The sequence below is a fragment of the Penaeus vannamei genome, chromosome 12 (assembly GCF_042767895.1).
Source record: "Penaeus vannamei isolate JL-2024 chromosome 12, ASM4276789v1, whole genome shotgun sequence".
Taxonomy (NCBI): Eukaryota; Metazoa; Arthropoda; class Malacostraca; order Decapoda; family Penaeidae; genus Penaeus; species Penaeus vannamei.
The window spans coordinates 36,526,224-36,552,357 of NC_091560.1; the positions used below are offsets into that span (position 1 = coordinate 36,526,224).

Here is a 26,134-nt window from a genome sequence, read left to right on the forward strand (position 1 = left end):
GACAGAGAAGGATAGCAAGAGAGAGAAGGATAGCGAGAGAATAAGAGAGAGAGACATACATACATACAGACAGACAGACCTAGACAAAGAAGGATAGCAAGAGAGAGAGAGAGAGACAGACAGACAGACAGACCTAGACAGACCTAGACAGAGAAGGATAGCAAGAGAGAGAGAGAGAGAGAGAGAGAGAGAGAGAGAGAGAAGGATAGCGAGAGAATAAGAGACAGACAGACCTAGACAGAGAAGGATAGCAAGAGAGAGACAAGGATAGCGAGAGAATAAGAGACAGACAGACAGACCTAGACAGAGGAGGATAGCAAGAGAGAGAGAGAGAGAGAGAGAGAGAGGCAGAGCGAGTGCCCGCGCCCGCCTCTGTGTCTCGACGACGGGCCGGCGGTGTCTGCGGCCGCCATAAATCCCGCCGCGATATACGTGGGAAGCGGACGTGACAAGGATGCTGCTTGGATCTGTCTTATCAGTAGCTAGGCTCCGGCAAGCAAGGTTGGGGCTCAGTCATGCAATTAGTTCTGGTTTCCCGTGACATTGTTTATTGTTTTTGGGAGGGGGGGTGGAGGGACTGGGGTTGGGTGGGGAGGGGGGAAGTGCGCACACTGTTCGGACGATACGCAGCTCTTTTGTTTTTGTTTCTTGTCTTTATTTTCATTTCTTTTTTGCTTTTTTTTCTTTATCTACTTCCCTTTTCGCCCTTCTATTTTTTTTAATATTCCTCCTTCTAGCTTCGTCTTCGCCTTATTCTTCTTTTTCCTCCCCCATCACCTTTTCCTCCTCTTCCCCATCCTCCCTTCTGTCCCCCCTTCAGTCTCCCTTCCCCCTTCCTCCCCCCCCTCCCCCTTCCTCCCTCCCCTCCCCCTCCTAAGCAGAAGTAGGTGACAAAATTGCACTTTTGAAAAGATTGTTTTGATTTGAGAAATGTAGGTTATCGCCACATCAGCTGATCGCGAGGGACAGTTTACGAGTTCTTACTCTTATCAGTGCACAAAATATCGGCAAGATTATCACGCGAGATAAGCCAAACTGAAGGAAAAACAAAACAAAACAAACAAACAAACAAGCAAACTCGGTAAAGCACATTCAAGGCCGAATGACGAAGTATGATATATTTAGCTTTTTATATATTTTTAGCTTATGTTTTTTTTGTTTTTGTTTTTTAGCTTTTATATATGTATCTAAAGTTTTTTTTGTATGTATTTGTTAGTTTTTTGTTTGTTTTTATTGCATTTATGTATATTTTTTTCATTTCTATTCTTACGTGTGAGGATGCGTCGGTAGTTAAGCTCATGGGCGGGAAAAAAACATGATACACTATACATATCATTCATATGAGATCAAGAACTAGCCTAATTGACAAACAATAGGTACGGGGCCAGCGGGGAGCAGAATAAAGCAAAAACTGCCCCGACTCCACTCCGTCCTTGAACAGCGACACCGACAGCGACACCGACAGCGCAACAGTTCGAACACCGGAAGCGCCTCTCTTTGTGTTCGGGAGCGATCGCCGCGCCCGGAACCAGTCGCGCCGGAATTAGGACACATTTGCGTTTACTCTTGACCTGGCGTTCTCTGCCCCTTCTATTTCTCCTCTTTCTCCTCCTCCTCCTCCTCTTCCTTCTCCTACTACTCTTTCTCCTCTTTCTCCTCCTCTTCCTTCTCCTACTCCTCTTTCTCTTCATTCTCCTCCTCCTCTTCCTTCTCCTACTCCTCTTTCTCCCTTTTCTCCTCTTTCTCCTCCTCCTCCTCTTCTTCCTTCTCTTTTCTGTACATTGTTCTCTTAATTGTCTCTCTTTTTTCTTTTTCTTCTTCCTTTTCTTTTAATTCTTACTCTTATTCCTTTATTTCCTCCATCTCCTTCTCCTTCGTCTTCTTTCTCTACATCGTACTTTTAATCGTCTCCTCGTTTTCCTTCCTCTTCTTTTCCTTCTTCCTCCTCCTCTCTCTCTCCCTTTCCCTGCTTCTCTCCTTCCTCCCCTATCCCTCCCTTCCCCTCGTCTCTCGCTCTGTTTCTCTCTCTCTCTCTCTCTCTCTCTCTCTCTCTCTCTCTCTCTCTCTCTCTCTCTCTCTCTCTCTCTCTCTCTCTCTCTCTCTCTCTCTCTCTCTCTCTCTCTCTCTCTCCCTCTCTCTCTCTCTCCCTCACTCCCTCCCTCTCTCCCTCCATCCCTCCATCCCTCCATCCCTCCCGTTCCCCTTCTCCTCTTCCTCTTTCTACTCCTCGTCCTCCTCCTCTTCCTACTCCTCTCTCCCCTCTTCCTCTTCTTCCTACTCCTCTCCCCTCTTCCTCTTCCTCTTTTTCCTATTCCTCTCTCTCTCCCTCCTCTTTATCCTCCTTCCTCTCTCTCTCCCTCCTCTTTATCCTCCTTCCTCTCTCTCTTCTTCCCCTCTCTCTCCTCCTCCTCTCCCCTCTATCTCTCCATCCTCTTCCTCCTCCTCCCTCTCTCTCTTCTTCCCCTCTCTCTCTCTCTCTCTCCCCCCCCTCCCCCTCCTCCTCCCCCTCCCTGTGTTAAGGTGCCAATCTCCCGACGTTTGTTTGAGTTGTGCCGTGTGCGTGTGAAGGTTGCGCATGTCTTCGTATATATTTTCATAATGGTCTCGTCGCCGCCAGCCGCACCTTTGTGGGGCGGCGGTTACCACCCCGGCTCGACCTTGCGCTTCCCTTCCCCGAAATTTGACAAACAAGGGGAAGGATAAAGCATATTAATGTCTCACTCCCCTCTGATGAACGCGGCTCCTAATGTCCACACGTGTGGATGCACTCCCCGCCTCCCCCTGGCCTCCTCCCACACGCACGCACATACCTACATGTAAGCCTGTGCGTATAAGCACATGTACACGGACGCATGCGCGCGCGCGCGCACACACACATACACACATACACACACACACACACACACACACACACACACACACACACACACACACACACACACACACACACACACACACACACACACACACACACACACTTGCACTTGCACTTGCACTTACACTTACACACACACACTTGTACACACACACTTGTACACACACACTTATACACATACACTTATACACATACACTTGCACACACACATTCATACACACACAAACACGCCGCGGATCAACAGTGAAAGAAACCTACAAATTGGGCATTAGCTGCAACAACAGCGAGTCAAAACAGCGGGAGATTTGGCGGCGGCGGCAAAAAGATCGGCCGAGCCGTCGTCGCGCGTCCATTCATAAAAGCGCGTAACGTAACAGGCGCGAAGAGATCCCTGCACAGAGGCTCGGGGAAAGCATCTTGTTTACATTTTCTGGATCTCAGATTTTTTATATAAAAATGCTCATCTGGGCCTGTTCTTAGGCTATTGTATATTCCTCTAAGGGTGTAGGATTTGCTAGTGTATTCTTGTATATTCCTCTGGTGTATGTGTCATGTCACGCCGGCATGAGGGCCGTGTGCTTGTCTCCAGCGCGCCTGTGAGTGATGCTTGACAACTGTTCTTTTGTATATCTTATCCGTCTCTTTTTTACAACTGTTCTTTGATATCTCTTATCCTTTCCGATTTTTCACTTTCGCTTTTTTTCGATGTCTGCGTCTTAACTGCCTCAAGTTGGATGACAGGTTGATGAGTGCGGCAGCGACGGGACCGGCCAGTTGTTGACTAGAGTTCCCTTGTCACAACAGCCTTCGTCCCGCCGCGGAAAAGGTCACTCACCTCGCTGACCCTTTCTGTTCGGGAGTGGGGGAGACTTGGGTCATCGATACGGGTTATCTGGGACGCGATTCGCTTGCAGGAACTTTGTAAGAGGCCGTGATTTTGATTAGATAAAAGAGGGTAATTGTGTTCGTAGGTGGAGGGGTCGGCTGGAGGAAAGTCCATGCACATAGAGACGAGCGCGCTAATGGAGACAGACAGACAGAAAGACAGACAAGAGGCAGACCCAATCTTCTACCTCATAATCGAAAATATTCTTTCTATTTTTTTTTATCCGAGCTTAACCGATTTCTCCTTACACCCAGATACGTCGACATACGTAAATCACAAAGAAATTGAAGCCTTTCTCACATTGTTCGCATTTGACTTTTTCTCTTGCAAAAATTAGAAATATTCAGAAATTGTGATAATACCCTTTAGTAAATCATCATTAGTGTCAGCTTTATCATTATTTTTGTTATTGTTGCTGCTATTATGATTGCTATTTTGCTCCACTTACACAGATAGGAAACAGGAACCTCAAGTGGCACTTGACCAGGTTGGAGTGCCAGACGACGGCCTCCAGTGTGCATTGTTATTCATTTAGTCGGTGGTCGATCTCGCTGATTTGCATATTGCCATCTTTAGGTTCGCTTAAAATTCTCGACGTTTTTTTGTAAGAATTCTAACGGTTCCCTTATTTGTTTTTGCTTTTTTCCTTTTCTCGTCGCAATGGTGTACCCCCCCCTACCCAGCCCTACCGAACCCTGCCTTACTCTACCCAATCCTGCCTTCCGGTACCCTCTCCTCCTCTTCTCCCTTCCCTGCCCTTTTCAACCCCTTCCCTCCCTTCCATTTCAACCCCTTCCCTCCCTTCCATATCCCTTCCCTCCCCTCCCTCCCTTCCCTTTTCAACCCTTTCCCTCCCTTCCATTCCCCCCCCCACCCACCCACCCACCCAAGGTGATGGGCGAGGGCGTTTAAGAGAACGTGTTTACGCAATCCTCTCTCGCGTAAAAAAAAAGAGAGAGAGAAAAAATACGCTCGTCTGTCCCCGCGTGAAGGATGGCGTCGGCGATGTGCTAGTCGCTTCCGCCTCTCCTCCCCCCCTTCCCCCTCCCTAACACTGCCCTCCCTCTCCTCTCCTCTTCCCGATCACTGTCCCCCCCTCATCCTCCCGATCACTGCCCCCCTTCTCCCCTCCCCCTCCCGATCACTGCCCCCCCCTCTCCCCTCCCCCTCCCCCTCCCGATCACTGCCCCCCCTCCCCCTCCCGATCACTGCCCCCCCTCCTCCTCCCGATCACTGCCCCCCCCCTCTCCGCTCCCCCTCCCGATCACTGCCTCTCCCCACCCTTCCTGATCACTGTTCCTTCTCCCATCTTTGGTCGCTGTTCCCTTCCCCTTCCCCACCCTCCAGATCACTGCTCCCTTCCACTCCCCCTTTACTCTTCCGCCTCTACCCCTTCATCACTGAGCCCCCCCCCCCCTCACCCTCACCTTCGCTCATTGCTCCTCTGCCCCCTGCCTATCACTTCTCGCCTATCACTTCTGATCACTGCTCGCCCCCCTTCCCTTCTCCCTCACCCTCTATCACTACTCCCCCTCTCTCACCCTCCATCACTACTCCCCCCCTCCCTCCCTTCTCCCTCACCCTCCATCACTACTCCCCCTCCCTCCATCACTACTCCCCCCCCCTCCCTCACCCTCCATCACTACTCCCCCTCCCTCCATCACTACTCCCCCCCTCCCTCACCCTCCATCACTACTCCCCCCCCCTCCCTCCCTTCTCCCTCACCCTCCATCACTACGCCCCCCCTCCCTCCCTTCTCCCTCACCCTCCATCACTACTCCCCCCCTCCCCTTCGAATCACTTGTCACCCTTCCCTCTCCCCCTTCCCCACCCCCACGATCACTCCTACCCTCCCTACCCCTTCACCTCTCCAATCACCGCGGAGTCGTTCCTGACCCGCCCTCGATCTGCGTTCGCCTAGGCTTTCGTCTTGGCTTCCGTGTTCATATGGGCTTTCGTCTGGGCTTTAGTCTGGGATTCCTCGTTTGTCTATAGGCTTTCATCTGGGCTTTCATGTATGCCTTGGCTTACGCCTTGGCTTCCGTGTTCGTCTGGGCTATCGTCTTGCCTTTTGTCTGGGCTTTCGTGTCTGTCTGGGCTTTCGTCTGGGCTTCCTCGCTCGTCTGGGCTATCGTCTTGCCTTTTGTCTGGGCTTTTGTGTCTGTCTGGGCTTTCGTCTGGGCTTCCACGCTCGTCTGGGCTTTCGTGCGTTGAGCCAGATCGACGCGCGTGTTGTCCCGGCCCTTTATTGTGTTGACCCAGATCCCCCTCGTCTGCTGACCGACCTCTATGTTGTCCTTTATATCGTTGACCTTTAACTTGTTGCCCTTTGTCATGTTGACCTTTATATTGTTATTCTTCATTATGTTGACATGTTTTATCTTAACCTTCATTATGGTAATCATTATGTTTTTTTTTCTCTCTCTCTCTTTTTTTTTAAGTTGGTCTTTTTTATGTTGTCCTGGACTTTTTCCCTTTCTTATACGTTCGGTCCCTTCCTTATGGGTTGGGTGAGACCGAATCAGAATGTATTGTGCGGTAAGGTCAAGATTAATGTTATTTTGATCTCATGACCTTTTTTTATTAGCTTTCATGCAAACGTTTTTTCCATACAAACGATTTTTTTGTCTCTACGAAAACGTTTCTTTTCCTTCTTTTTGTTACTTCTATACAAACGTTTCTTTTTTTATTAACCTCCATCAAACGTTTATATTCTTATCGGCTTCCATTTAAACTTTTTCTTGCCTCCATACAAACGTTTTTTTTATTAGCCTCCATAAAACGTTTCTTTCCTAATTGGCCTCCGTATAAACATTTCTTGCCTCCACGCAAGCGTTTCGAAAGCGTCTGTCCGTAGACAAACAGGTGCCGAGGGGCGTCCGACGTTCGCTGACGGATCAAAGGCGGATCGAGATGGTGTATCCGGGCCAGGGCACTCCCCCCCCCCCTCCAGCCTCCACGTACCCTCCTTCCTTCTCTTCTTCCTCCTCCTCCTCCTCCTTGCTCTCCTCCTACTCCTCCTCATACCTTTCCCCTACTCTTCCTTCCCCCTCCTCCTACTCCTTCCCTTCTTCCTACCCTTCCCCTCCTCCTACCCTTCCCCTCCTCCTACCCTTCCCCTCCTCCTCCTCCTACCTTTCCTCTCCTCCTCCTACCCTTCCCCTCCTCCTCCTCCTCCTCCTCCTCCCCCTCCATCTTTTTCCCCTCCTCCTCCACCTTCTTCTCCTCCTCCTCCTCCTCCTCCTGCTCCCCTCACCCCCTCCTGCTCCTGCTCCTCCTCCTGCTCCCCTTCCCCGCCCCTCCTCCTGCTCCCCTTCCCCGCCCCTCCTCCTCCTCCTCCTCCTCCTCCTCCTCCTCCTCCTCCTCCTCGATGATTCGTAGGGTTCCCCCGCACAGCCGACGCGCCGTGATAGATCCCCGACCCCGATCAAAGCGGAGGACGATTCTAAATTCAAATCTATGACCTCTGCTCACGCCCCCTCTCGCGTCCCGCTGGCTTTCGGTCGGCATCGCTCGCGCCCTTGCTTCGATTATTGAAGCGGGTCGAGGGCGGGCGCTGATTTATGGGACGTGAAGGAAAATATGGTAATGGGGGGGAGAACGCGGCGCCCACGCGGTCGGCGGGCGGCGCTGGGCGATGGGTGGCTAAGTGTCGTCCTCGTCGGGGTTATAGCATCGAGGTTATCATCACAATTAACATCTCTTTTTTTTTTCTTTTTTTGATTATCGTACTTAAAATTGTTATCTGTGTGATTTGTCTTTTATCAAATTTAACGCTGTTATCGTGAGCATTTTTAAGGCCGTTATCAATGAGATTTTCTTTTTTCATCTCTTGTCTTTGATCTGTTTTCCACATGGACAAACGTCGCTCCGTGTATCAGTACCAGATACGGATCCCTGCCGACCGTCTGCGCTTCTGTAAGCCCTTGCGCCGCGCTCTGCTTCGCCCTCCGTTGCCGCTCCTTTCTTTGTTATTATCGCCTGTTTTGTGTGAAATTATCGGCGGATTACTTGGAATGCCGTCGCCGCGATGTCTTTTTCGGTGTCACAGCTTGAGATGTTGCTTGATGGCGTTGTGGCTTGTCTGATTTTCATGAACCATCCGGTCTAGATGGAGGTTGAAGCGGTGCTCTTGTTGGTTGGCCACGCTTGCCGAGTTGATGTTATTGCACGAGTATATGAGGGAAATGTACTAACGTTATTTCATTTGCTTCTCTCGACAGAATGGCGGTGGCACTTACAAATCTCGCGTTGGCGGCGCTGTGGAGCCTAGCTGCAGGAGCTGTTCCTCCCGTCGCCCTGCCCGCCGCCGCCGCCGCCTCGCCCAGCAATGCTGTCACGACGTCGCATCCGCTCTTGGCCCCGAGGGAGAGCACCTTCATCAACGCCAGCGAGAGCGCGTCAGTCGCGGGCGGCTGGACGTGCCCACACGTGGGCGGCGTACTGGGCATCTCGTGCACCTGCGACGTGCCCCACACGGTGCGGTGCCGCGGCCAGGCCGACCGACCGCAGGACTTGACGCTGCTCACCCAGACCCTGAACGCGGAGGGCAGCATCTCCCTGCTGGACATGGCCATCCACGGGCTGGGGGAGATCCCGGGGGGCGGCTTCGCGCACATGGAGCTCCTGGGTCTCGTCATAACCACAGCGGGGCTCGAGACGCTGCCCGCCGACGCCTTCGCCGGCATAGAGTCGACTCTCGCCGCCCTGGGCTTGCCCAATAACAAGCTCACCGCCATCCCCATGGACGCGCTGAAGATCCTGAAGCACCTGCAGCGCCTGGACCTGAGTGACAACAACATCCAGGAGCTGCCCCCGCACGCCTTCCCGACTCTCCTCCAGCTGCAGAATCTGAATCTGGCCGGCAATGGCCTGCACCTGCTTCACCCGGAGGCGTTTATGCGCCTGCCGCATCTCGTTTCGCTCGACCTCGCCCGGAACCAGCTGGATGCCGCCCAACTCAACGAGAAGACGCTGCGAGGATTGCACGCCCTGCAGCGCCTCTCGGTTCAGTCGAACCTCCTGAAAGGCGCGGTAACGGCCTCCCTCATCACGGGCGCCAAGGGCCTCACCTCCCTTGACCTGTCTGATAATGAACTGACAGCTGTCTCCAGAGGCGCTCTTGGCAACTGTCCCAGCCTGCAGGACCTCGACCTGTCTCACAACAAGATCGACGTGATTGAAGACCACGCCTTCGCCAACCTGAGCCAACTGCACCACCTCAAGTTGTCTCATAACCGGGTCGTGGCCGTGTCGGGCTGGTCTCTCGCCCACCTCCCTCGCCTCACGCACCTAGCCCTCGCTGACAACGCCCTTCGTGCTGTCACTGCCGACTTGGTGCACCAGCTGCCGTCCCTCGTGTCCTTGGATTTGGCGGCCAATGATATTTCACTCGTGCAGCCCCATGTGTTCAGCTCGACGCCAGCACTGCAGCATCTCGTTCTCTCTGGTAAGTACAAGAACGCATGTTTCCAGTTGTATTTTTCATGTGACGCTTAAACATTGGTTGCTTGTGCAGTGACATCTAGTTAGTGTAAATGCATGTACACAAAATGAAATGGAATAAAACAGAATGATAAAATATCCTCTATCTCCCTTTCTGCAGATAATCCCCTTCACTGTGACTGCACAATTGAATGGTTCGTCGAATGGCTCATCGGTCACACACCAGAGCAGAAGAGTGCAGTTTGTGCTACTCCGCCAGCCTTAGAAAATGCTCCTCTGGTGAGTGTCGAGTTTATTACAGTTAATTATTTTTCAAGCAATACGCTTCCTTTTCGAAATATAACCTTTCATATGAATAATTTTAGTTAATAGTGGCAGTCATAAAGTGTTGTTCCAAGATTAACTCATGTTTATTAGTATATTCCGTAAAGGCTATTTGAAGATAAAACAAATTATATGATGCTTGAATCTAATACGATTTTTTCAACAGGTCGAACTAAAGAAATCTCAGCTAGTTTGTTCAGAGGAAAACGCCTATCATGATTACTACCATGACTATTATCACGACTACTACCATGATGAGGGGACGGCTGAAGACACGCCAGATATGCGGCTCTCGGATGCAGAGATCAGCTTGCAGGTAGCACACTGGATATCCAAGAAAAGTGAAGAGTTACGATTTGCTGATGCCGAGGTGCAGAGTGATAACCAGCCAAGTGTCGAGCTCATATGGAGGGTCGATGAGCGTGCGATCCCATACTCTTGCGAGGCCCTCTACGTGTACGAGGTGGTGAAAGGGGTTTCCGATTCTCACCAGGTGTTGGCGGAAAAGGTTTCAGCGAACTGCAGCTCGGACAGGACCAGCGACCCTCACCGTGTGGCTGTAACAATTCCTGGAGAAGCACTCGTACCTGGCGCAACCTACAGATATTGTCTCATGTTGCTCGAAAGGGGAACAGGTGACCAAGAAGCTTTCTTGCCAGGCTGCTCAGAGCCACTTCTATTGGCCGCTCCTCCATTTGGTCGCACTGAAAATGACATGTCAGTGACTCCGCAGATTACAAGTCTAACTGCCGGGGGAGTTGCTGGCAAATTAGTAGTTCATACGCGCGTAGACGGAATCGTAGCACCATGTACTTACACACTCGCCATTATCTCAGGGCACAGGGTTGCAGCAACAAGGCAACTCAATTGTTCAGAGGCGAGACACGAATTCCCAACGTTAGTGCCTGGAAAATACATAGCTTGTGCCGATCCCGATATTCCAGGCATATCCCACAACCTAAATCACTTGGAACACTTTCTCAGCACGGTTTCAAACGTGACCATAGCCCTCCACCTTGCTTTCTCTATCTGCACGCCCACCATTAACGTCGAGCCGTACAAAGAGCAGGTCGTCGGAGGCGAGCCGCTGCTCATACTGCTCTTCACGCTGCCAGGACTCGCTCTTGTGGTCACACTCTATGTCATTGCCAGGAGAGTGTGGCGAGGAGGCGGAGTTCCCTGGCGCTGGGACCCACGTGCTCAAAAGTCTGGCAAATACTTCCTCTACACCGGGGAGGTTGCCACGCCCTCACTAAGCCTGGACCCTCTCCCTGCTGACCCTCCCGAGTCCACCACTCCAGTTTAGCCTTCATTTTCATCACTCCTGCATTCTTGTGAAATATTCGCATGTCCCAATCTACATAATTTATTTCTAGTCCTATAATAGTCAAACCCATTCTGCTGAGTAACTGGTTGCCATTGCCTGCCAGGGTACTTGTCCTTGTTGTAGTATGGCAGCAGCCGAAGTGCCATGAAAAAAATTATTTGGGAATGTGATGTGATGTGGATGTAGGAAGTACATAGTGACATGACATTCAAGCATTTTTCACCAGTGTGATGTTTGCATCATAGAAAAATAGCTTTATATGACAATTCTATGACAATAATGTCTGATCAATGAAAATACAGCAGTGACATAAGTGCCATAAATACCTGGCATAGTTATGGAGAAAAAAGAATGCAAGTCAAATACAAACTAGCGTCCAATTAGTGTATGATATCTTAAAGAGTAATAGCTGAGTGTTTACAATAGTGGAGTATCTTGATTATAAATATGACACCAAGTATATATTTTTTAGCTTTAGCACTGGTTTTTAGCTTTAAAAATGTCAGTGTATTAACAGTTTTATTGTCCATCACAGAATGTTTTATGATATTCATTTCAACTAAATACACAATGTACTTACAATATTAACAAATCCCTACTAACTTCAGTGTATATTTTCTACGTACATGTGTGAAAAATACCTCTGTATGTAATGAAGTATGCAACAATATAAATGAACAGAAACAGAAACATCCTGTGCGCATTCAGTTACACACACAGACATGCACATACATCCACATTACGTCATAGTCCACAAAACAAAACAAAACAAAATTATCAAATATCAAAAACTTCTGTGTCACTATTCAGTTACACAGTAGACTATGAGCAAAAATAATGGAAAGAAAATAAACCAAGAGTACCGGATTTGTATTGATGTAAATAAACTTTTTTTCAACAGACGTATCAAAAGAATAATAACTTTGTCACTAGGCTTCCTTATGTATGATCTCATGTTCTTGTAACTATACAAAGAGTGCACATTATGCAGTAGTAATTAGAACTTTGTACATGTACTTTTGTATTTGAACGAAACCTTCAAATGTTCACAATTATCAGGTGTTACAATTGTGTGATGTGAAGTATGTTTCAGTTGTGATTTCCTACACACCTCATTCGAGTCTTTTACTGTTAGAATTTTGAATGAAGTGATGGTAATATTATTTTAATGTACATTTGTGCTGATATCATTTTTTCAATTTTTTTTTTATATATTATCATCATTATTTTTAAGGCATTGACAAAAACAATTGCAGGCTATGCATCTGTAGCAGAGTTTGTATGGACAAGCTTTGATATCTTCATGGACTGCAAGTATTTTTAATGATTGGTAAAACTGATAGAGAGTTAAGACAAATTGAGTAGCTTTAACTTTTTTCTCTCTCTGACATAGTTATTTTATATCATAGATTTTGATGCTCATTTTAATTTATATTGTGAAAAAAAATCACTTTTAGTATTTCAATTCTTATTATTCCTAGTTTCATTTAATTTCTTTTTTGACACAGGAGTTACTTTATGGTAATTGTACCGAATTTGTTTGACTGAGCATATATATTTTTTTTTTTTACCAAGTTTTTAACTAAGCTTTAACGTATATTTTCTTCCTATCCTGTATATAATCATGAAACATTGATCATTATATATGCATTTCAATATTTTTAAGCACTATTATAGTGGTAATATATAGCTTTATTTTCATCCTATAATACAGAGCTTTGTAAATACACACTTTTAATTTTAGTTTCATATGCAGTACTTACTGAATTATATTTAATGTCTTCATCAACACAAAATTATATAATTTTTGTTTCCTTTTGCCTCACATTTCATATATATTCATATCCTTGTTATCAGAAGATTATCATTATATGAAAAGAAGTAGGAGCAGCCAAAGAAATGAATTAATATAGGTAGTTAAGAAAAGAAATATGGAAACAAAGAATTCTTCGTAATATCTAAAATTTAGAAATCTGGAAACTTGAATTATCATCAACCAGTTAAACTACCTGAAATTTTGTTATTTTAAAGTCTGATGCACAGTTTATATGCAATCAAAGGTTTTAAACCAATAATCTTTTTTTTTTTTCATTACTTTTCTTTCTTTGCATATGAAGGTAATTATATTCATAAAATCGGATGATATCATTGCAGCATTTATAGTAATGGCAATTTCTAACTGCTGTTTGCCTACAATCCCAAAATACATGTTAAAAAGTCACTGAAGTAGTCACTTGATTGTGCCATATATTGTATTGTGTATATATGTTAATTATATCATTGTAAATAGTGTGCATATTTTTTTTAACATGAATAAAGCCTTTGTTAATAGATTTTTTGTTTCCTACCCTCAATTATATAAAAATGATGAATCCAGTTGCTGATATTTACTTGAGATGTATATGATACAGAAAATGACTTGTTTCAAAACTAGTACAAGATTTTATAATTTACTATAAAACAGATAAAAACAGCAAAAATAAATTAATAACCAAAGTCCCAATGCTTACTTTGTTAATATATTTTTTTATTCTATATAACCCTGGAAAGTAAATTTTTTATACCTTTTTCTGCAATTTCATACGGCAATTTAAATGGTAGAAAAGTGTTATTAGCCAAATATGAATTTAAAAGTTGCAAGTTCATGAAATTAGTGAATTAAATAAAAAAGCAAATTTTACCTTTTTTCTCTATTTTTTATTCTATTTGGATCTAACATTCATATAGAGGCCTCTTCTATCTGACAGCTATCCAAAGATTCTTTTTTATCAGGTAAGCAATAAATACTATTTTGCACTTTTTTTTATAAATGGCCATCTAAATAGGACATTACATAATTTCAGTTAACTTTATGGATTAAGAAAGAAGTATAGTCTTCAATCACATTTATTTGCGTATATTGTAGTATAACATAAATTAGGTACAAGTATCATCTGTTGCGTATAATGATGAAAACCGAGGATACACCGTCCAATAATTGTGTTTTTTTCCGAGACATGCAATCCATTTCTTTTTCTGTCACTGCATTCTATTCAGGGCAATTGGGAGTGCAATGTTTTTCACAAAGCATAATGAGCAGGTTTCCATTATATAAAGGTTCAGCCACCGATTAATGAGAGCAATATTAAATATCCGTTTATCCTTTCATTATCATACCTATATTTTCACACAGGAGAATTGAAAACAATAATACTCTTGTCCTCTGAAACACTAACAATTTTGCTACTGTCCTGGCTGTATTTCGCACACCACACCTGCAAAAACAATCCTAATGATTATCCAGTAACAGTGAAATAAATAAGGCAAAATTTAAATGACCAGCATAATAAAACTTGTTTATTTTTTTTGCCAGGCACAAAATGAGAAACAGATGTTATTTTCTTTTTAATACTTGCACAAGTAATCAAAAGATAAATATACAAATTCATTTAAATACTTATACTGATATTAACCTGATTACTTTGGTACCCAGCTTGATATTCATGGAAAAGGCAAAATTATGGGAAAATAAAAATACATCATAATGCATTATTTCAAATGTTTGGAGCAAATTCTTGTGAAATAAGAAGCTTCTTCTCATACCTACAAAAACAGGATTACTAAATTTCTTTCATCTTTTTCAAACAAAAATACAATCTGAAACCATAGCACTATAAAAGTTTAATCCACCAACATTACAACATATTTCTAAATTTTACCTGAATATATATCCCTCAAGACTAAATCCCAAAAATTTATAACTGACCTGATCATGGTGGTCCTTAAAGGTGTGCACACAGTTTCGCTGAGCAAAGTCCCACACCTTGACTGTGTGGTCCGATGAGGAAGACACAAAATGCATCTTATCTGGGGCAAAGTCCACACTTAGCACCCAAGATCCATGACCAGAAAGAGTACAAGCAAGATGACTGCTTTTTCTGTAGAAACAAGGAATATATGTGTGATCTATTGATGTACAAGTGAAAATAAATGTATCACTTCCAATAAAGAAAAAATCATGAGGCATCTGAAAGGAAAGAGAGAGAGCTGTAATTTATAGTTTGAAAAGTACTGGCAAAATAATCAACAAAATATATTCCTTTCTAGAAATATGTAAATCAAAAATATGAGAAAAAATATAGCAGTTATCCAAGAAGCATAAAGTTATAAATATAAACATAAATAATAAACAAAAGCAAAGGCAAGTTTGCTGATTATCTAAAAATAGATTTTAAACACAAATCTATGTATAAAAAATAATAATGAAGCCACAACACACATTGACATACAAATGTGCACACAACTACAAACACAAATCCTATACTACATGTTAAACTAAAAAATACATCCTTAAAATCTCTCACACTTACACATCATAGATCTTCATGTGTCCATCATCAGCCGCAGTGAGAAGCAGCTGTGAGTCTGGAGAGAAGGTGATGGAACGAATTGTCATAGCATGACCCTCCAACGTATGCACCAGCTTGCCACTTTCAACATCAAACACATTGATGAAACCATCAATGGCACCACTTGCTACATACTTTCCATCGCGGCTCTATAAAAAAACAATCAATTTTCTATTAGTATAAAAGTAAAAGGCAAGACAATAGGGATATAATAATGCTGGTGGTTACCAAACTAAAAAGTATTTCCTTTTGTCCCAAACAATTCTGTACATCTTGAGTTGAAACATGTAGTTAAACAGAACAAGTTGAACGTATGACGGTTTTCGACTGTAGATGGCGCAATTAACACCACTATATAGTTGCAGATGAGGGAGAGTGATGATGAATAGCTGATTGCAAAATGTCCAAATAACATAACTATCTTAATTTAATATCACCAATCTCAGATTAATCATCTATCTTTTAATAAAGAACATAATACAGAGAACTTTTTACAGAGAACTTTTCTTTCTAATCCCCCTTTGTATTTTCTATAAAAGCTCAAAATTTCCAATCCCAATCATCTCCATTTTACTTACATATGCAACAGAATAGGTGAAGCGTCCACGAGTATCTAGGGTGGTAACATGTCGTCCTCCATCAACAGCATACACATTAATCTTACCAGCATGGTTGCCAGAAGCCACATGATTCCCATCTGGAGAGAAAACTACAGACCAAGCTTCAACTGGGCCACAGTCGATGGTTTGTAACTGGAATATGATGCATCATTATAAATAATTATTAGTATTTAAGAGAAGAGATACTGCATATGCTGGTCTATATCATGCACAATATTTGGGGGAAAACATTTCTGAAATCATCCTGTATCCACTGCCTCTATCTTACATATGGGTGACTGATTACCATGAGTAAATGTCCAATGTGAAAAAGAGTAATCTAATAAATGCTACAAATACTGTGTTTTACACAACATGATACATAGAAAACCCATCAAAATCACAAAAAACTTGCAGTAGAATTACTTAAGTTGTAAAATAATATCTTTAGGGAAATGTTTGCTCAGAACATAATGCCCAGTAAATAAAATTGAAACTTGGCATCAGATCATCTTGACACATCTAGGTATTAGCTACATAAATAGTATGATAATGTTCTCAGAAAAATTATCCTAAAATAATTTTACAAAGACCACATCATTTTGTAAAATCCTCAATGTTTTCGTCATTTATTGCATTACAAAACCTCAAAATTTTATATACTTTTTAAGAGTTACTAACATGAGTATTTCAATAAATAGAAACAGACACTTATATTGCTTCATTTTTTCATACTGTTCTAAGCAAAATTTTTATAAATAGACTATCCCCCCAATCCTTTGCTCATTGTTATCGTGTGTGTGTTTGTGTGTGTGTGGGGGGGGGGGGTCGGAGACAGTGACTGAGGCCTAACATAGGGTATCATCCTAACCTTGAACCTCAAACCTCAAACCTCATATCAACTAATTTTGCATGGTCTTTTCTTTTCTCTCTTTCCTTTTCCTTCTCTTCTTCATCCCGTTATACTGTCCACTTCCTAACTTGTGAGAGCCATGCTGAACGGATGAAAGGCTGGCTTTGTGTCAGTTATGAATGCCTTTCGGAAGCTATGGGCATGGTATTCCTTTGGTTAATTGCCTAGCCATTTATTTCAGGCTCATCATGGCCAGTAATCAAGATGTTTTACCAGTATTAGGGGCATTAAGACCTCGTTCCTCTCTTAATACTTGTATCAGAACTGTTTCCATCTTCCTGACTGATTGTCCAATCTATTACATGGGCTAGTCAGACTGTGAAAACGACCTGCTTCCCTGCCTTGCTGACTATGATACAGTTGCAGTACAGTGCTACACTATTTCTACCTGAGACCAGCATAAATCCTACACCAATATTTCCAAAATTAGCTTCCGTAGACATGACTTCCTCCATGACGTTGATATTAGTGGTGTCCTGCCCTTTCCAACCATATCAACCTTTTCCCTGTCAATGTCAGAAAGGTTGGCATTTTGGCCACCCAGCCAAACAATGTCACTCCACAGCCCACTGCCCTCTATGTATCCAACCTGGTCATGATTCAATTTGCTCTGCTCAGACACGCACGTGTGCCAATTGTGCTAGCTCCCATGATGTATTTCATTGGGGCTGCCCTATCTACAAGTTTGAGTCTGAAATAGCAATTTTCAGATTCAAAAATGGCCTCACTTTACACAAAGCCACACAGGCAGCATGTTGATGAGTTTTTTCTCTCATGCTCTATTCCAAAAATGTCCTTCGCCTTGCCCCTCCCCTTTCATCCCAAGGTTTCTACATCACCCCCTGTATCTCTTCCTCATCCTACTTCTACCCCCTTCCTCTCCCAATCAAATTCTTTTGCCATTCTAAATCCAGTTACTTGTATATATTCTCTATTCTTGTATATATACTCTATTCCAGATAATCCAATAACTATTTCCCTGTTACCTTCCCCTCTTTCTCCTTGCTGAACTCATCGCACAAGACAAGCTTGTTGACTATGATGCTCCACCCCATCTTTTCCTATCCTATCCTTTACTGCCACCCCTCAAACATCTGTCCCCTCTTCTCCCCCTCATTTGAAAACCTTTGTTTCACATGCTTCCACAACCAACTCTACTTTAGAAACTCTTGAAGACATTCAAAAATATCTAATTATGAACCAAGATAACTTACCTACACCTCCAATCTCACTGCTCTTATTCCTTCTACACTCAAAGTAATTTCTCATGTTCCTTCAATACCCCTTCATCCTACTCCCTCCTAATGCATCTCATTCCTTCCTGCTTCAGCTGCATCATCCCCCTTCCTTCCCCATTATCCATTCTGCTTCCCCCTGGATGAGACCCTTTGTCACAACAACCCCCTTCCCTGGATTCTCTCCCTTAACTGATCTAATTGCTCTTAAAAACCTTTTTCCTTTGTTAATCCCTATTTTATCCTATGAACATCCTTACAAAATCCCACACTTCCTCTGACACCTCTGATTTAATAACCCTACATTCCTAAACTGCTATAAGACTTCTGACATGAAGCACATTTAATCATCAACTAACCCTCTCTTTACTCTTTTCACGATCACAACACGCCTTTCTATAGTACTGTATGACCTTTGATGTCTTACACATTTATATTGCTTTGTAACCATCAACCAAAATTAAATTATACACATCCATATTGCAATCCAAAGAAAGAATATAATTCTAATAGAATTAACCCATTTACGACTGGTGTCCCATATATGAGATACCCAGAAATATAAACATTGCCAGGCGTCCTGCTAGTGTGACATTAGATCGGAGCTTGTGCTCCGAATGCATCACAGGCTGCAGCCGGCTCACGGGCAGAATCTGAGCAGGCCCTGCATGCCAATTTTGTAGCCACCCCAAAAATATTATTTTTGTCTTCAAAAATTACCAGCGTTAGTAGGTTTGAAAAAAAAAAATATATCTACATCTATATCTATATCTATATCTATATACATATATATATATATATGGTGAGGAGGCCTTATTCGTTTGTGATGTAATATTACACAGGAGTCTAGACTTTGTGGCTAGGCCTAAGCTGTGTATAGCCAGCGCATCCACTACAAATCATGACACATTTCCACATCACTGGTTGTTATGTCATGATGGCTATAGCCTTCATTGTCACCAAGGGGATATATAAAAATTGTAAAGAAAAAGGTCAAAATAAAAGACAGAATCAAAACAAGTTGAAATGCTACATCCCTACCTGTTCACCCGAGTGGATATTCCAAAGCCGAATGGTTGAATCGAGAGACGAAGAAGCAGCCATGGTTCCTTCAGCATTGACGTCTACTGAAATTACACCAAGGGAGTGGCCTTCCAGTGTGTGCATGGCAGACAGCTCTCCTTCCACACCATCGCCTGTCCACCGCCAAACCTTTACAAGGTCATCTAACCCACCCGACACCACATACCTCTGCTCCCTGAAAAGCAGAGGAAGTTGGAAAAGTAAATTTGATATCAACAAATTTTGCATTGATACAGTACTCAAAATAATACTTTAAGAATTTCTGCATGACAATTTTATAACAATATTTCATTGATGCTTAAACCTAACTTTTATTTTCATCTTGGATATCATGGCTTTCCTAATTTAAAAATTCTTAAAATAGTGAGTCTTAATAGTAAAGTAATTTGAAGTACCCAGCACAAAAGTGAGTATTTGTCCATACTCACGTATCAGGCAGATTATCTCTGTCCTTCTCATTTTCCTCATTCTCTTTATTCTCCTCTCCATTTTCTTGCTCTTTGTCTTCACTTGTTGACTCCTTTGATTTATCCTTAGGTACATAATGTCCCCAGGCACAAGCCCAGATACCTTCGGAATGTGAATTCTCACGTTTGTGCAGTAGTGAAAACTGAAATTTAAAGTTAAATAAACCTTTGTAAAAATAGTTATGCATGAAGATACTGGAACAGGACTGCAAAATAGCTTTTACCTTCTGGGAATTGTTGGAAGAGATTTCGAACAACAAACCTTTATACACATAAATAAAAAAATAAAAAAATCAATCAATATCACAAATTTATAATATAGGAACTAGAGAAGTAATAAGCAAAAAACATAATGCAGGAGTAAAACAAACTTCTTTCTTCCATCAAACCCCAAAAATAATCCAGCTGCTTCACAGCTGTAGCAGATAACACCTACCAGATATTTAATGAAATATCATGAGGCAGACAACACAATCAAAGGGTCTAATGGGTACCTACACAAATAATGGCAGCTGGAATTCACATCACCTGCAAGATGCTAATTCTCAGCTCTCATGAAAACACCAAGATGCCATGTCACAATGCATATAATGTCATTGTCAAATGAATGTTCTTATGTGAGTGCCCCTATCTTATGTACAACATTTTGAAGGTGACAGCCCTCAGAGGACCTCATTTATAGTCAAAAGACAAAATACAAAATATATCAGTATCCACATTACTCAAAGTAGACCTTTATTAGGCAGGATTGTCAAAGAAAAACTATTTCACTTTATAAACTTCAGTGACTGGTAGTGTTGTCAAGGCAGAAGGGAGCAAACCATATCCATTTCTTGGCAAGTATTAATAGAAAGCCAAATATCACATTTTCTGGTATGTCAAAGCTAGAACAGTGTCAATATGAGGCCTTGCTATAAAAGAATAAAATATGACTTCAATCTTTCTAGACTATACTCTAGAAGAAAAAAAATATGGCTGACTCTTTATCATCACAAGGGCACCTGACATTTCGGGTTCAAAGAGTTTTTGCAAAAAGGAATATAACTTGCTTTCCTGGAAATTATCAGGAAAGTTGTCCCATCCTCTTATTTCCTTATCCCATTTTAAAAAGTTGATTTGCAGAAATGGTAAATGCAGCATACATGAGGTTACATCTATCTCAATTTATCAAACACTATCTCATGACAGTAGAGTAGTCTCATATTGCCAATCTATCTTTAATAACGAAAGTCTATTCCAGTTATCCGATGTACCTTTTTTATGTCAATATCAGAAAGTCATAAATATCTTTTCGGGAAGAAGAGAGCAATTCATAAGGAAAACTTTCGTGTCGAATATGGGCTGCCCCTTTCATATGTCATCGTCATTGGGAGGGTCCTTCTCCCAAATCCATTCATTGCAAAGATTTAATTTGTGTCTTGAGCAAGAAAAAATCCAAAATGCACCGAAATTAATCAATAACAATTTTGCTGTATCGTCAACACCAATCAAAGCCGTACAAATAAATAAATAAAAAATATATATATAAGCCGAAAAAGATGCTACTTACCATCCTGTTTTGTTTACGTTTAGCGACAGCGTGGTAACTTCGCCGGCCGCAGGTAGATGGCTCTGCTCTGAAGCGGATACTGATACATTTGAATTAGAGTTGTCATATTTATTCTATCGTATATCTTATATTACCAATCAGCTTATTTAATATATAATAGTCATCTTCAGCATTTCATGAACGCATGCGTACTTTCTCACACGTAATGATGCGGCGTATATATTCATTTGAAAACGATAGAAACCAACTAATTACCACACAAACGATAAATTAATACCATCCTCTAAAAAATACTTACTTCGCGTATATTTCTCCACGACAAAAAACAATTCAACAAGTCCCCTATCTCACAAAAAGGTTTAAGTCCGTCGATCAACCGCCGTGAGATTCGTAAACAAAGATGGCGGAGGAAGCGTCTTAGCGATTTAGGCGGCGTTTGAATAATGTCTTTGTGTGATTGGAAAGAGACAGAACAAGTATCTTGTTTGTTCTGAAGAGGCTGGAAGTACCATGAAGCTCCTAAAACCGCCTTGGATCAACCATGATGGTGAGTAGGTCAAGTATATTTGGGGGAGTTATTCAAGGTATTGTTTGGGCATGGTGACCTGACCTGACCTCCTGTCTTTAGACGTCAAACCATCTGATATAAGGTTACGTGTCATGTGGTTTACTATTTTGGGGTGTCGGAGGGTCACACTGAAATAGCTACGGGAAGGAATCACACTATACTATTGTGAGAAGATTGAGCCGAAAGGTGGCGGTGCAGGTGGATGGCTTGACACATCGCTTGAGTAAGTTAACGTGCGGTAAACACTATTTATACCGTCTCTGAAGGGTATCAACGTGTGTAATAACTGTGATGTACCACATATGTGTTCTTTATTGCGCGAAGGCCGTATTGTATTTGATAGTGTCGGTAATTTGTGTTTATATCGAGCAGTTGGAAATCTGAAGGGATGGAGTGCATGTTGAACATTTGATGGCATATTTGGAAGACATGGTTCGGTTTATATGTATTTGCCGAATGGTATACTTTAGTTACAGAATCGTTGCCTAGATTCTTAAGAAAGTTATGCAATGTCAATATTAATGAATTTAACATTAATGAACTTGTGATGTGCATTGTCCAGATATAGAATTTAATTTTGTAGACACCAATGCCAGTGATGATATTTGTTGGAAATATATGGATTGCACGTGAGAAATTAGGAAATATGTAAATGATACTCTTAAAGTATAATGACATATTTCAGATAGTGAAATAAATGCAACATTGAGAAGGCCAACATAGGTCTCTTATTTACTGCAAAATGACAAAAATATCCGCTGCATATCGTTGCTCAGAGACTAAGTCCAAGACTCGCTCACACAGCCACAGTCCTTAATATTGCATTTTCTGTAAGGTAGCACTAAGTGTTAAACCATTTACAACGGATGTCCCATACATGAGACACCCAGAAAAATAAACATTGCTGGGCATCCCACCAGTGTGATGTTGGATTGAAGCTCGCGCTCCAAATACGTCATGGGCAGCAGCCAGATTCCGGGCCAGCCAGCCAGCTGTATGGGAGTATATATGAATCTATATTTATGCTGGTGTTGCATAAATATAGATTTCTGTAGGCCTATAACAAGGTAAAACAAATATGTCGCAAAAAATTGAGAACGTTTTATATACTGATTTATTCCTGTACAGTTATGCTCATTCACTGTGCAATAACATCATATCCCTAATGAAATAGTGTCCTTAATTCATCTTCCAAATAATGACATTGTCCTCTACTTTGCTTATTTTATTTATTCTTGCTAATATCTAATCACCAACACTATGAGAAACATAATTATAATGATCCATGAAAGCTATTACATGCAAATCAGGTTAAATTGTTCTGTTTGTGTATAATCAGTAATTATGAAATGATTGGAACTCATAGTTAAGGTTAACTCTGTCTGCTCTTCTAAACGGCCATGATGGTCCACTGCTTACAAAAGTTCGCTGGAAACCGATACAATTTATAATTATCCGCCCTTGCAACTCGATCATTATTATTGCATTACTAATATAGTTATTTCATAATGTTATCTGTAAGAATTTCAGTGTAATAACCTGCAATATACGGTGTATACGCGTGGTCTTCATATTTTGGGTACCACTCAGTGCAGTGCAGATGATACATGATGTATTTTGGCACATGCGCAGATAGGTGTATACGGTCTGTCTACACTCGCATGTGGCATAAAGTAGCATGCCATCACAGTCTCAATATGGAGAGCACTCTAGAAGAGGCAAGCATATATGTATGCTATAGCAAGATAGAATTTAGACTGATTACTTATTTAGAAAAGAGATGGCTTTCGATATCTACAAGCTCCATTTAGCCAGTAGTTACAGGGTGTAAGGTTATTGGACTTTTTCTGGAGTGTTGACAGGCATGGAGGTTTTTGCACAAACTTGATCAACAATACTCTAGTGGTTACTAGAGTATTGTTACTCGTATTATGTGAAACAAAAACTATTGATTTGTTTGCACTAGTCAAATTGTGATAATAATTCATGTATATGTATGTATGCCATACAAGTCAAATTACTCCCAAGATTGTGAATTATCTGGAGAAGTTTTATGTGTTTAGTTCCATAGATACACTTTGTATATAGTATGAAGAATAGGGAACAGCATATGGTAATTTTCAGTGAGATCTCCAGTGTGCATGTACAAATTTCCTTTTTGATATGCTGGAACCAATTTCTTCCACCTTAGGTTGAAATTTCCACAACTTGTGCTTCAATAGTACTAATAAGTATCACTTGTCCTTCTGTAAATCTGGATAATTCAACTAAACCAATATCCAGTTTCAGAGGCAATATGATCTACAGATAGAAAATAAGGGTAGTAAGTGAATTTGTAGATTCCTTTTGTCATTGCCGTGTGTTCAGTTAAAGGTAACAGTTTTGTATTTCTTAAAATATACGGCTGTCTTTTAGGCCAAATTTATTTATAAACAGCAACTTTGAATGCTAACACTCTGAAATTATATTCTCTTATTTAAAAAGCAGCTGAAAAAGAAATTCACCAGTGGCATAAACTTTATTAAAATTGTTATATATTTGCAGGTGACAAGGCAATCTTCAGTGTTGACCTACATCCTGATGGTTCAAGATTTGCGACAGGTGGACAAGGACAGGATTCCTCTGGAAGGGTTGTGGTGTGGAACCTGAAACCAGTTGCTTTAGAGAAATATGAGGAAGATGAGAAGGTAATAATCATCAGATTTTTTGTTTTAATCAAAAGAGCAAGCCTCTAAACCAAAGGTGTCAAACTCAGGACCTGCAGTCCAAATGTGGCCCGCTGGATGGTCATCAGTGTCAGACTGGGTAATGAGAATAATTATTGGTCTGTGAAGTTATAATCATTTTGAAATATCAGTCTTTTTAATGATGATATGGTGAGAAACCAGATATATACCTTTGTTGGTTCTCAAAATGGTAACTGAAATGAAAAGTGGCATGTGGAGAGAGTGACACCCCTTCTCTAAAATAACATTTGCATTGAATGATTTTATGGATACATTGTTGTATGTGTATGTATATGTAGCAGACTTCTGATGACATGATGGATATTAATATCAAATGGGTTGTTACTTTTGTCTACTATTTTCTTAGTAGTGCCCGTTCCAAAAGTTTTGAGAAATCATAGGGGAAAAAAATTCAAAATCACATATGGTACAGTAAATGATAAGATAGGTGAACTACAACAGTAACATTAGGTGTTATTTTGTTGAATAGTAGTGAAATAGATGTATTAGTAAGTATGTTGAAAAAAAAAGCTTCACATAATGCCTATTTGAAAGTGTTATTTAGAGTTACAAAAAGTCAAATGTCGGTCCTAAATTCTGCTTTGATATTACAATATATTTTAGTGTAAGGAAGTATACTAATTTTGTGAAATAAATTTTTCCTTCAGGTACCGAAGTTGTTGTGTATGCTAGACCAGCACTTGGGGTGTGTGAATTGTGTGAGGTGGTCTCAGAGTGGACGTTTCTTAGCTTCTGCTGGAGACGATAAAGTTATTATCATCTGGCAGCAGAGCAGTTATGGAGGCAAGTCCTTTACTCATTTTAGAGTATAGGATTACAAAGAATCAGTGAAGTTGTCAGTGGCCCAGTCAGTAGTAAAAATATCAAGACAATGAGTTAAAAAGGAAGATGTTGAGACAGATAGTGTATTGAGAACATTTGTTCTTGTTTGGTGAAGATCTGTTCCAGATTAAGATATTTTTCAATTCGTATGACATTTACATATTCACTTTTATATCTCTTCAAATATGTTTATTGATAAATTATTAAGAATTTCCTCAGCTTTATGTCACATGATCCTAAAGTTAAATGTTACCAACAGGTGGAGCTGTATTTGGTTCAAATGTTGTGAATGTTGAATCTTGGCGAAGTGTCACAACACTAAGAGGCCACAATGGGGATATCCTCGATGTAGCTTGGTCTCCAGGGGATGTTTGGCTAGCATCTGCTTCTGTAGACAATAATGTTATTGTATGGAATACTGCAAAATGGCCAGGTGAGTAAGAGTAGATTTTTAAAAATTATTATTTTAAAGATATTTTGTTTATATAGTACACATGAAATAGTATTCTCGTTAGCTTTAAGATATCGCTTGAAACAGTACCTTGTAAGGTAGAAAATACATATGTATGTGTTTATCAATCACCTTTCCAGAACAAGTGCAGATTCTTCGTGGACATACAGGATTGGTGAAAGGTGTTACTTGGGATCCTGTTGGTCGTTACTTAGCCTCCCAGGCAGATGACAAAAGTCTAAGGATTTGGCGAACAACTGACTGGACCACAGAAGAAAAAATAATTGACCCTTTCAGTGAGGTGAGAATCTTCCTAGACCATAGTGACCCTGTTTTTAACCTACTAGCAACAGTATGTTTTCAAGCAGAAAATGATATTTTCCGGGTGGCTTCAAAATCAATGTTTGGGTGAGTACGGGAACCTACCTGTATGCCGCCCGCCACAGGTGACAAAA

The 26,134-nt window shown here is 41.8% G+C and overlaps 4 protein-coding genes across 8 annotated transcripts in view; 2 read left to right on the plus strand and 2 right to left on the minus strand.

Moving 5' to 3' along the window:
• Window positions 1-13,188, plus strand: part of LOC113811889 (uncharacterized) — a 159,649-nt gene extending 146,461 nt beyond the window's left edge. For 3 of the 4 annotated variants that reach the window (XM_027363737.2, XM_027363736.2, XM_070128244.1), the window contains 3 exons: window positions 7,985-9,210; window positions 9,367-9,485; window positions 9,697-13,188. In XM_027363737.2, coding sequence (XP_027219538.2) covers window positions 7,986-9,210; window positions 9,367-9,485; window positions 9,697-10,836 — 2,484 coding nt within the window. In that variant the 5' untranslated portion in view covers window position 7,985 and the 3' untranslated portion in view covers window positions 10,837-13,188. Of the gene's footprint in view, window positions 1-7,603; window positions 7,680-7,984; window positions 9,211-9,366; window positions 9,486-9,696 lie in introns of those variants that run through there. The other variant, XM_027363738.2, reaches the window with a different exon arrangement.
• On the minus strand, window positions 5,789-6,154 carry LOC138863543 (large ribosomal subunit protein eL29-like). The gene has a single exon (XM_070127715.1). The coding sequence runs from the start codon at window positions 6,152-6,154 to the stop codon at window positions 5,789-5,791; it is 366 nt and encodes a 121-aa protein (XP_069983816.1).
• Window positions 13,189-13,727: 539 nt separating the features above from the next.
• Window positions 13,728-21,169, minus strand: LOC113811888 (superkiller complex protein 8). The gene is made up of 7 exons (XM_027363733.2): window positions 21,092-21,169; window positions 19,504-19,685; window positions 19,034-19,250; window positions 15,824-15,997; window positions 15,207-15,394; window positions 14,603-14,774; window positions 13,728-14,111 (listed from the first exon to the last, which is right to left on the minus strand). Exons 1-7 carry the CDS (start codon window positions 21,092-21,094, stop codon window positions 14,022-14,024), a joined length of 1,026 nt encoding a protein of 341 aa, XP_027219534.1. The 5' UTR covers window positions 21,095-21,169; the 3' UTR covers window positions 13,728-14,021.
• Window positions 21,170-21,463: 294 nt separating this feature from the next.
• Hira (histone cell cycle regulator-like protein) overlaps window positions 21,464-26,134 on the plus strand; it is a 13,317-nt gene continuing 8,646 nt past the window's right edge. For both annotated transcript variants that reach the window (XM_070128245.1, XM_070128246.1), the window contains exons 1-5: window positions 21,464-21,638; window positions 24,204-24,346; window positions 25,054-25,189; window positions 25,488-25,661; window positions 25,820-25,980. In XM_070128245.1, the coding sequence (XP_069984346.1) occupies window positions 21,602-21,638; window positions 24,204-24,346; window positions 25,054-25,189; window positions 25,488-25,661; window positions 25,820-25,980 (651 nt within the window). In that variant the 5' untranslated portion in view covers window positions 21,464-21,601. The remainder of the gene's footprint in view (window positions 21,639-24,203; window positions 24,347-25,053; window positions 25,190-25,487; window positions 25,662-25,819; window positions 25,981-26,134) is intronic.